Source organism: Loxodonta africana, chromosome 1, assembly GCF_030014295.1.
Source record: "Loxodonta africana isolate mLoxAfr1 chromosome 1, mLoxAfr1.hap2, whole genome shotgun sequence".
NCBI lineage: Eukaryota > Metazoa > Chordata > Mammalia > Proboscidea > Elephantidae > Loxodonta > Loxodonta africana.
Genome location: NC_087342.1, coordinates 13,285,334 through 13,297,370, shown reverse-complemented (window position 1 = coordinate 13,297,370; position 12,037 = coordinate 13,285,334). Strand labels below are relative to the sequence as shown.

At 40.7% G+C, this 12,037-nt stretch overlaps 2 protein-coding genes across 3 annotated transcripts in view; one reads left to right on the top strand and one right to left on the bottom strand.

Annotated features, from left to right (window-relative positions):
* The window catches only part of HSPBAP1 (HSPB1 associated protein 1), an 83,414-nt gene extending 81,727 nt beyond the window's left edge, over positions 1 to 1,687 (top strand). For both annotated transcript variants that reach the window (XM_064290577.1, XM_064290763.1), the window contains one exon: positions 2 to 1,687. In XM_064290577.1, coding sequence (XP_064146647.1) covers positions 2 to 250 — 249 coding nt within the window. In that variant the 3' untranslated portion in view covers positions 251 to 1,687. The remainder of the gene's footprint in view (position 1) is intronic.
* A 9-nt stretch (positions 1,688 to 1,696) lies between these two features.
* Positions 1,697 to 12,037, bottom strand: part of PARP14 (poly(ADP-ribose) polymerase family member 14) — a 49,057-nt gene continuing 38,716 nt past the window's right edge. Inside the window, exons 13-17 of the mRNA XM_064290427.1 lie at positions 10,929 to 11,135; positions 10,248 to 10,847; positions 8,734 to 8,867; positions 2,523 to 2,697; positions 1,697 to 2,178 (exon numbers count right to left, since the gene is read on the bottom strand). Coding sequence (XP_064146497.1) covers positions 1,889 to 2,178; positions 2,523 to 2,697; positions 8,734 to 8,867; positions 10,248 to 10,847; positions 10,929 to 11,135 — 1,406 coding nt within the window. The 3' untranslated portion in view covers positions 1,697 to 1,888. The remainder of the gene's footprint in view (positions 2,179 to 2,522; positions 2,698 to 8,733; positions 8,868 to 10,247; positions 10,848 to 10,928; positions 11,136 to 12,037) is intronic.

Sequence of the window (12,037 nt, the reverse complement as noted above, 5' to 3'; positions counted from 1 at the left end):
GGTTGCTGGGCAGGCACGCAGTGGTTCAGGTCAGATGTCACCACTGCCTCAGCTCAGGCTAACACCACGCTGTGGAGTGGGGGAGCCTCTGCTGCTGGGCCCTTCTAAGCCTCTGCCGCTGGCTCCTGCCATGCTACACAGGCCGTGTGGTTCTCTCTCTTGCCACCTGGACCTGCACTGCCCGAGGGCCTGCGTGACTTCCACCATATTGTGCACCTGCTTGGAGGCACCCAGCTCAACCCTTTTGTAGGGAGAAGACTTCTGCACAGGATCTTCTGAGCTTCTGCCAGCGACCCTGCACAGGACACCTGAGGTCTCTGTCCCGTTCAGGCAAGTGTTACAGGTCTTTAGCTGCACAGGCAAGCCTCCTACGCAGAGGTGCTCACCGGCTCACTCTCTTTGTGGGCCAACAAACCCATAGCACTCTCTTTCCATCTTCAGTGTTACAGCTCTTGCTTCTGGATCTAGAAGGTTCTCAGCACAGGGATCCCATGCATGTCCAAAGGACGTGCTCCACTCCAGACTCTTCTTGATGGTGGTGAGGTGCCCCGGAACCTCTGTGGGTTTGGCCCTGATATATACCTACTAGGATGTCAAAACCTGATGCACCCCCTAGCTGGAATGCAAGGGGCTCAGTCTTACTGGCTCAATTACCAAACCACTATCTTCATAGTCTGTTTAGTAATCCCTTGCAGGATTGTTGTCCAGCCAATCGTTTTGTGGGAGTCACAAGACCACAACTAGAAAAGTCATATAAAAGTGATTCACTGCATCACAGCACCTATTATACCACCTGGTACAATTGATGTGCTCAATAAATGGTGTTTGAATCTGAAATTTACTTGGGGAAATTTTAAAAACAAAAACTTGCCTTTCCATTACCATTCAATAAATACTGAATTAGCAAGTTATTAATAGACAGCTTAACTCCTTTGGTTTATTTATCTACCACAAAAAAACCAAACCCACTGCCATCAAGTCAATTCCAACTCGTAGGGTTTCCAAGGCTGTAAATCTTTATGAAAGCAGGCTGCCACAGACACAATTCACCTGGACCACGTGCCAAATCACTGCCCCTAGAGCTGTGAGGGCACAAGCTGCCCGTGAGCCCAGGGCCCTGACGGGCTGTCCTGCAAGTCAAGGATGATGGTGAATAAATAGTTTCTACTTTGGGTGGGAATTTGGGCTTTTCCAATCTTAACTGGTTCATCAAACATTTACGGAGCATCTCTTATACATCAGGAGCCCCAGGGGCACAGTGGTTAAGAATCTGGCTGCTAACCAAAAGGTCAGCAGTTCGAAGCCACCAGCTGCTCCTTGAGAACCATATGGAGCAGGTCTTCTCTGTCCTATAGGGTTGCTGTGAGTTGAAATCAACTCGACAGCAATGGGTTTGGTTTGGTTTTTCACGTACATCAGGCACAGTCCTCAGCTCAGGGATAAAAACATGAAGAAGACAGCATTCCTCCCACAGGGAAAAAAGTAGCCCTCAGCCACTTGGTAATGCTGTCCTCCCCACAGCAATATGGCCCCCTGACGTGATACTGGCTGTCTGCTCAGCGGCAGCTGTGCCTTCTGCCTTTGTGATGAACCTTATTTTCTCCCTCCTCAAGATACAAACCTGTTCTTACACAGTTTTGATGTCCACACATGTGATCACAGAATTATGACCAAGTTACCTGATTTAAATTCTCAAATTTATTTGCTCTCAAGATAGGTTCATTTCAGATTATGAAAGGGAAGCTGAAAAAGTTTAATTTCAATGACAAAGAAGAATCCTTTGAGCTTAGGAAAATACAGTTTTAAAAAAAAAACAGTAATGCTAAAACTTGTTTTACAAGTAGGCATATACAGATCAGTAATGTCTTTTGGGAAGGAAACCAAAATGTTATCTTACAAAAGTAATGAGGTACTCTGGGTAAGCCTGGTAGTCATAAAAAACCACAAATAATTTTGGACTTTGTACATTATCTGTGACAGTGTCATAAAGGTCAGTAGGATCTTGGGGATTCTTTGAAGGAGGCACAATTAATGAGTGATTTCCAACTGTGTAGATTCCAGTGAGAACGCGCACATAATACATATGTTTTTTCCCCATACTGTCTGGTCTGGAGTATATGTCGCTGGCAGAATAACTGGCATTGACAGCAAAATAGGTTCCCTTTCCATATGCCACAGCTGTGAAGAGAAAAAGCATTTTATAAGAATTTCAAATTGCTGTAAAATTTGACATGTTGGCCCAATATGTCAAATAATCTTAATGTTCAGTTTTTCCCTCTAAAGCCTCTTTTTTCCTAACAATATATATATTTTTTAATTTGTAAAAATCAGTTCCTCTACCCAGAAGGCCGGTCAGTCCCCTTTGGGATGAGACAGCACATCCTACCCTGAAGCTTTGGCTGCAACGTGCCACCCCCCCTCCCCTCCATGAGGGAACATAATGCAGCCGACACTGTCATGAGCCAACCTGGGTCCTCGTGGCTCACCCTCATTGGGAGCAGCTAGATTGCTCACTTCCTTACCATTCTTGCCAGCATAACTGCGGTTAAAGCCATTTTGGTTGACATGTGGCACTGAGTCTGCATCTGTCCCATGGAAGAGGAGCTTCTCGTTATTTATCTGACTATTCTTGGCATCCATGGTTTTCTTCTTTGCCTGGTAGCAATTCCAGAGATCTGGATTCTGGACCCTTTCAATCTATAAATTACAAAAAGAAAAAAAAAATCTGCCAATGACAGGAGTACTTGTCTAAATACAGCAAATGAAAAGGACCACTGTTGTTCTTGTGTGCTGTCTAGTCGATTCCGACTCATAGCAACCCTATAGGACAGAGTAGAACTGCCCCCATAGGGTTCCCAAGGAGCGGCTGGTGGATTCACACTGCCGACCTTTTGGTTAGCAGCCTGAGCTCTTAACCACTTTGCCACAATGAAAAGGACCACGATTTATCATAAGTAAAAGTTACAATGAAGAGCAAATTCAATGCCAAATAGCAGCTTTCTGTATTCAGGAATATTTTTAGTTCCAGTGTTTTCTAAAAACGGGCCTTAGGAAGAATGTTAGTTTAATTTTTAACTTTTTTGAATGTAGCACATGAAAGCAAACAATGTTTAGGATCTTAAGTACTTATTATAATGCAAGTTATAAAACAAGTACAAAGTATGTTACCTTTCATGTAATAAAGAAACACAAAAGGATAAATCAGAAATTAGTTAAATCGATTACCTACGTGGGACAGTTAGGACTGGGGTAGAAAGGGCAGGTATAAAAGAAAGGTTTCCCTAAAGACACCTTGGTACATACTTTTGATTCTCTAACCATGTAAGTGTTTTACATATTCTAAATTTAATATTAAATCAAAAATTAGAAAAGGAAATCCTAAATCTGAATAAAGCAAAACCACTTGATAACCAAAGAAAATAATGATTTGATGAGATAATGGCCAAAATATTTTAAATTTGAAGAAAACTATAAACCTGCAGATCCATGAGGTTCAGGGAACTCAAAACACAAGAAACAAGGAACGTTCACCACACCACATCACAATCAAATTGCTTAAAACCAGTGGTAAAGAGAAAATCCTAAAAGTATGCAGAAAACAAGGGCATGTTACACATAGAGGCGCAAGATAAGAATGACAGCAGGCTCCCGGTTGGAAACAATGGAAACCATAAGACAGTGGAATAACGTCTTTAAAGTACAAAAAAAATGCTATCCTAGCATTCTATACACAGTGAAAATATCTTTCAAAAGTGAAGGTGAGATAGACTTTTCCAGACATAAGAACTGAAATAATTCAGCAGCAGCATACCCGCATTTTAAGAAAATGTGAAAGGAAGTCCTTCAGGCAGGAAGACCATGACACCAGATGCAGCACCAGAAACGGCAACTATGTAGATAAACATACATCTTTTTCTAATCACTTAAATCTCTTTAGAAGATAAACATCATAACAATGTAGAGCTTATAACACGTAAAAGTATTATGTATCACAACAATAGCACAAAGGCTAGGTGGGGAGAAATGAAAATACACTGTATAAGAGTCTTATATGTAAAGTGGTATAGTATCACTTGGAGGTAGTCTGTGCCAAGTTAAAGGTGTACACTATAAACCCTGAAGCAACCACGAAAACAACACAACAGAGGGTGACAGTAAGCCGACAAAGTGGATAAAATTAAAATCATAAAGCAGGATTCTTCTCTCAGTTTTCCTCTTTCATGCTTCAAATTCATTTTTCTTAAGCCTGCTAGCTCCTTTAACACTTGCCTATCTGCATTCCTGTTCCCACAATGTTAAGTTCTCTTTTCTGCCACTCTCTCTGCCCTGGTGGACATAAGCTTTCTTTAAAAGTCCTTTTTTCTATCATTTTACTGGTGTTTTCAGAAGGAGTAAAAGTGTTCAATATGCTATCTTTACCTAGAAGTATCAACATAGCCTTTTTGAACTACAAATTACGGCAATAGAACACAACCCCCATTCTTTGCTGACCAATTTTTATTAAAACTTAAGGAAAATCCAGTGAAAGTTATGGGACACCGAATGTAGTATGTCCAGGAGCTCAAGTGGTGCCAGCAGCTAATTGCTTGGCTGTTAAATGAAAGGCTGGGGGTTGGAACCCACCCAGCAGCTCTGCAGGTGGAAGACCTGGTGACCTGCTTCCAGATTACAGCCTAGAAAATAATTCTGCTTTGTCGCATGGGGTTGCTGTGAGTTGAAATTGACTCAACGGCACCTAACAACAACAACATATAGTGTGTTGCCTTTCATGTAAGAAAGAAATACAGAAAGGATCAAACAGAAATAGCTGATTACCTATACGGGATGGTGGAAATGGGGTGAAGAGAATAGCAAGATTTCTCTAAAGATAACCTTTATATATAGTTTAACTCTTTAATAATGTAAGTGCTTTACGAATTCTGAAATGAATACTGAATCAACAATTAAAAAAGCAATTCCTAAATTTGAATAAAATAAACCCACTTAATAATCACAAAAATAATTATTTCAAGTAATTTTTTAACACAGTAATCTGACTCTGTATTCCTACTGGGCTAAATTCTAAGGTCAAAAAACACTGCCAATAAATCCTAAACTTTACTTGGTACATTTACTATTAGCAGCAGGCTTCTGGTTTTTTTTTTTTTTTTTTCTGGTTATGGTTGACTAGCTTATATCAGACCAACCCTCTTGCAAACAGCTACTCGAAGCTAGAAAAGAAAAAATTCTGTTTGAAGGCACTAAAAAAAATACCAAGGCAGCAAGGATTCTTTCCCAGAGAGAAGGGAAAGGAAGTGCAGAGAGAAATAATAAACTCACAAGACAATGGAATAACTACTTCCAAGTGCTTAAAGAAAACAACTGCCAACCTAGAATTCCAAGCCCAGTGACAGTATCCTTCAGAGAAAGAAGATGAAATAAAGACATTTCCAGACAAACAAAAACTAAAAGAGTTCATCACTACCAGGTCTGCCCTAGAAGAAAAAAGCCAAAAGGAAGATGATCCCAGATGGAAGCATGGAAATACAAAAGATTTGAAGCACAGTGAGAAAGGGTAAATCTAAATGTACTGACTGTATAAGAAATTACAGTGTTTTATAGGGTTTCATAGAGACATAGAATTAAAATACATGTAGCAGTAGCACAAAAGGCAAGAGGGAGATTAAAGGACCTAAAGTGTTCAAAGGTTACTGCATTGTCTGAGAAACGATAAATGTACTAATTAACATTAGTGTTTAGTAAGTTAAGGATGCCTGTTGTAAACTCCAGAGTAACCAATGAAAGAATTGTAATAGAATGTATAACCAAGTACCTAGCAGAGGTGAACATGGAATAATAAAAATACTTAATCCAAAAGAAGGACGGGAACAAATGGATGTGATACATTGAAAACGAAAAGTAACATGGTATAATGAAACCCAAACATATCAATAAATACATGATGCAGACAGACAAAGTACACCAATTAAAAGATAGATTACCTTTTCATTTATTCAGGCTGAATGAAGAAAAACAGAACTCAACTATATGCTACTACCAAGAGATACATCTGAAGTACAGGTTATAGAAAGGTTAAAAGAAAAGGGGTAGGAAAAGATACAACATGCTAACAATAGCCAAGAGAGAGCTGGCATAGCAATTCTAACATGGTTAATAATAATGTCGGCATTATATTTTTGAAACAATTTTATGTAGGTTAAAACAAATATATATTGTTATTGGGAACCAAAATTTCTATTGTACAGGAAAAGAAACAAGTATAAAATATTAAGAAAAATCTGTAATATTAAATTTTAATTTAAAACATCAGTGTGAACTCATGATTTTCTTAGCTCTGTTCATGAAAGGGCCTGGAAGTAATGACACCTCATGAGCAGTGAGGACACCCAGCACACACATCTTGGTTTATCATGACCATTCTCCACTAAAAGGAATCAGGGTTTATTAGAGAAATGCCTGATTTCAGGCCTGGGAGAGGGAAAGTAAAAGGTGAGTCTGAAATATTTTGTGCCAGGAAGTAAAGAAGTGTTCAAAAACTAAAGGAATCATCAAAAAGTTATGGGACTGGTACTGATAAAACAACAGATAAATAGACCAACAGAACAGAATTGAGAATCCAGACATAAATCCATCCACGTACGAGCAGCTGATATTTGACAAACGCCAAAAATCCATCAATTGGGGAAAACACAGTCTCTTTAACAAATGGTGCTGGCATAACTGGATATCCATCTGCAAAAAAATAAAACAAGACCCATACCTCACACCATGCACAAAAACTAACCCAAAATGGATCAAAGACCTAAATACAAAATCTAAAACAATAAAGACCATGGAAGAAAAAATAGAGACAGTGCTAGGAGCCCTAATACATGGCATAAACAGTATACGAAACATTACTAGCAATGTACAAACACAAGAAGAGAGACTAGATAACTGGGAGCTCCTAAAAATCAAACACCTATGCTCATCCAAAGACTTTACCAGAAGAGTAAAAAGATTACCTACAGACTGGGAAAAAGTTTTTAGCTATGACATTTCCCATCAGCATCTGATCTCTGAAATCTACATGATACTGCAAAAACTCAACTGCAAAAAGACAAATAACCCAATTAAAAAGAGTAAAGGATATGAACAGGCACTTCACCAAAGAAGATATTCAGGCGGCTAAGAGACATATGAGGAAATGCTCACAATCATTAACCACTGGAGAAATGCAAATCAAAACTACAATGAGATTCCATCTCACTCCACCAGGGCTGGCATTAATCCAAAAAACACAAAATAATATATGTTGGAGAGGTTGTGGAGAGACTGGGACACTTATACACAGCTGGTGGGAATGTAAAATGGCACAACCACTTTGGAAATCAATTTGATGCTTCCTTAAAAAGCTAGAAATAGAACTACCATACGATCCAGCAATTCCACTCGTTGGAATATATCCTAGAGAAATAAGAGCGTTTACACGAACAGATACATACACACCCATGTTCACTGCAGCACTGTTTACAATAGCAAAAAGATGGAAGCAACCAAGGGGCCCATCAAGAGATGAATGGACAAATAAATTATGGTATATTCACATAATGGAATACTATGCAACGATTAAGAACAATGATGAATCGGGGAAATGTAGCATGGAGGAATCTGGAAGGCATTACACTGAGTGAAACTACTCTGTTGCAAAATGACAAATATTGTATGAGACCACTATTATAAGAACTCTAGAAAAAGTGTAAACATAGAAAAAATATTCTTTGATGGTTACGAGGGTTGGGAGGGAGGGAGTGGGATGTTCCCTAGACAAGAATTATTTTAGGTGAAGGGAAGGACGACACACAATACAGGGGAAGTCAGCACAACCAGACTAAACCAAAAGCAAAGAAGTTTCCTGAATACAACAAAATGCTTTGAAGTCCACAGTAGCAGGGATGGGAGTCTGGGGACCATGGTTTCAGGGAACATCTAGGTCAACTGGCATAATAAAATCTGTTAAGAAAACATTCTGCATCCCACTTTGGTGAATGCTGTCTGGGGTCTTAAACGCTAGCAAGCGGCCTTCTAAGATGCATCAACTGGTCTCAACCCACCTGGAGCAAAGGAGAATGAAGAACACCAAAGAATAAGGTAATTATGAGCCCAAGAGACAGAAAGGGCCACATAAATCAGAGACTATATCAGCTTGAAACCAGAAGAACTAGATGGTGCCTAGCTACAACCAATTACTGCCCTGACAGGGAACACAACAGAGAACCCCTGAGGGAGCAGGAGAGCAGTGGGATGCAGACCTCAAATTCCCATAAAAAGACCAGACTTAACGGTCTGACTGAGACTAGAAGGACCCCGGAGGTCATGGTCCCCAGACCTTCTGTTGGCCCAAGACAGGAACCATTCCCAAAGCCAACTCTTCAGACAGGGATTGGACTGGACTATAAAATAGAAAATGATACTGGTGAAGGGGGAGCTTCTTGGCTCAAGTAGACACATGAGACTATGTGGGCTGCTCCTGCCTGGAGGGGAGAAGAGAAAGCAGAGGGGCACCAAAGCTGGCTGAACGGACACGGGGAATACAGAGTGGAGAAAAGGAGTGTGCTGTCACATTAGAAGGAGAGCAACATAGCAAGGTGTATATAAGTTTTTCTATGAGATACTGACTTGATTTGTAAACTTTCACTTAAAGCACAACAAAAATTAAAAAAGAAAAAAACTCCATTTCAGCAGAAGACTTACCTTCACTATTTTGAAGTTTGAGCAGGTCTGATTGAACTCTCTTGCCACAGTGTCGTATTCTGCATGACTAGGCTGTAGCTCCACCAAACGGGATGTCTGCTGCTTCATATCACTCCAGTTCGTGGGGATCTCAACTGCAAAGCATACATATTTCACGTTCCTGGGATGCCTTGAAAAACTGAATATCATATGTGTCCTTGCTTTACAATCTCCTCATTCTACTTCTGGAAGAGCTTCTCTAGGAGAATGTTCTCCAAAATGTGGACCGCAGACAATCAACATCAGAACCAAAAAAAAACCAGCCCCACAGATCTACTGAATCTCTGGAGGGTAGAGCCTGGGTATCTGTGTCTTAATAAGTTTTGATGATGCTAAGATCGGAGAACTGCCAGTGTAATATAACTCCGCTGCATATTCTGTTCAGTCTCTAATTATCATAATAATATAACGAATTATTTCCCTACAATGTTTTAAATGATAGTCACTATTGTTTTATTTGGAAACCCTGGTGGCATAGTGGTTCAGTGCTATGGCTGCTAACCAAAGGGTCAGCAGTCTGAAGCCTCCCTCCAGGCGCTCCTTGGAAACTCTGGGGCAGTTCTACTCTGTCCTATAGGGTCGCTATGAGTCGGAATCGACCCGACGGCACCAGGTTTGGTTTGGTTTTGGTTATCGTTTTGTTGACAATTACATGGGGTTTTGCTAGAACTCACCACCACCACCACCACAATTTACCCATTTACTATTCTTCACAGTGTCCTTAAGGGTTGGGTGACTGATAGGTTGTGGTGGCAGCTCTGTGTACTCTGCTAAGCAGGACACTAGATTTGTCATTTCCCCAGGACAGCTCAGAGTCTCAGGGATTAGTTCCCACTGAAATCACAAGAGGTGCATATAGTGTACTGGAAGTCAATTTACGAATTTTCAGTGGGGTTTCAAGGCAAGACTGGCTATCTACATAAGACAGGCATTCCTGTCCCGGAGCACAGAGCCAGTCAGAGAATCCAAAGGCTGCCTCCTGATGTGTGTGTCATGGAACCTTATGCTCAGGAAAGAGGTGACTTCTGGGAGAAGCTGCCACAGGCCCCTGATCTTCCTGGGTCATCAGTCACAGACACAGAAAGTGCCCACTGCCTGACCAGCCTGTCCTCTCCATTTCCTGCCCTTTTGTTTTAGAAGACAATGGGCCACTATTCTTTAAGCCCATGGCTTTCCCTTCCCTGACTGAAGCAGATAGTACCTCCCAGCAGAACTGACTCTGGGAAGCTTGTACAGCCAGAGAGATGGGAACAGACGCAAGGTTTGGCTATCGTTACCACTGAGATGGTCATCCTCAGGTTGCTGGACATGTCCAAGCCATAACACAAGTTCCTTCAGCTCACTGACCAAGTTTTTAAATTTATTCTGTAAGGCTTATTTGAATTTTATTTACTCGAGTAAAATTTTGATGTAGGTATAAAAAAGTCAAAAGTAGATGTAAAATAATGGATGACAAGCATGGAAGTTTAACTCACCTTCAGATTTCACGAGACGCTGAATAGGTAAACTGTATCCCCCTTCACCTGTAGCAGTCATTGAGAGCAAGTCCACTTCGTAGTTCCGGTTATGGATTTTGACATCGACTGTCTTTCGCTTTGCTCTCCTTGCATCCTCTAATTGCAGGTTGGTCATTTTGTCAAAAGGATAAAAGCTGTTCCCGTTAGTATATTGCCATTCTATAAATTCACTGATACAATCAGCCCGAGATTCCTGTTCTGTGTACGCTCTAACTCTCTTGATCATTTCCTCAATTGTACTTACAGCTGTCACCACATCTCTGCAAATTCCTGAAACTTGAATTGAAGGTTTCTTAAGATCCAGGGAAATTTTAATATTGAAGCTCTTCTGCAGCTCATTTAATTCCTGATATTCCTTTTCATCAAAGTTTCGGATACACTTATCTTCACTGGTGTGAGTAAACTGTTCCTTTTCAATCAGATCCTGTATCCAGGAGATAGCACCTCTCACATTTTTTTCATTTTCACCACACACCTGAAAAATTGCTGATTCCATTTTCTTTTCCAAAACCAAAGCAGCCTGTTTTTTGGGAGTCTGCCGTGAGAAACCCAAAAACGCTAAAAAAAAGAAAAAGATGAGGAATTTTGCATGTGACATCATTGTTAGGGACATGGATTTCACAGAAATGAACAACTTACATGCAACTTTAGACATCATCGATGGCTGGGGAGGAGCCTGGGACCCTTCTCTGTTCTTCATGTTGGCATAAAACACATCCAGTACTTGGGGCAGAAGGATAACAACTTTAACTCTTTTCACAGAGTGGACTGATCCTTTCTGAACACTGTCTTCAATGGCATCCATTATGGCTTTGGCAACCTTATCTGGGTCTTGCTTGGCATTCCCTAGAAAAATAATAAAAATGACTCAAAACAAAAGACCCAACTAGAAGAAGCTGAGGGATAAATGAGGGATTCAAATTCTCCCAGTATAAATGCCCACTCGCCGACTCTCTCATCACCGTCAAATTTTCTAGCAGTACCTCAGCAAACGCTTTTCGAGTCTTGGAGGTAATGGGGAGTTTTTGGTCCGGGGTGTCAGGAAGCCAACAGCCCCGCAATGAGCAAGGGACCTGAAAGCCTGAACAGCTGGTGTCTGACATTCCTATCTGCTCGATTCAGCTGATCCCAGCTCACTGTGTTCCTCCTTCCTATGACAGGACACAGTCAACCTTTCTTCTTAGCTTACTAGTGTCCTCAAAAGACCCACAGAAAGCAGACGTTAACGGATGTTGAAACAGCATGCTGTTTAAAAAGAAAAACAGTATATTTTGTCTCAGTCGTCATTTGATTTTAGGTATATATCCTTATTCTCCCAGATGTCTTTGGGGGCCTGATTTAAACTAAACTAATTTTGTAAGAGACTAGAAGCTCTAAGTTATTAGTTACAAGCTATAACTATTTGCACACAGGTTATCCAAGAGCCTCTGGAAAGTCTTTACTCCCACATCCAGTGAGATTTCAGCTGTCAAGGTTGCCACCCTGAGCAGGTCCTTTCCTATAGTCAGCATGCTGTATATCCTCTTTGTCAACCTATGTAAGCCACTACCTAGGTAAACCAGTTCCCAGCAACGGAGACAGTCCCATACGAACGGCAGCTGGCTAAGTCACCTATTTGTGGACAATGTAAAAATCTGAGAAAGGTGGTGAGATAGGTTAAGGGCCTACTTGGATTACTCTTGTTGAGAGTACCCACCATTATTGCAGAAAATAAGAGTCGATCCCTTTGACTTGGCTATGTAGACAAT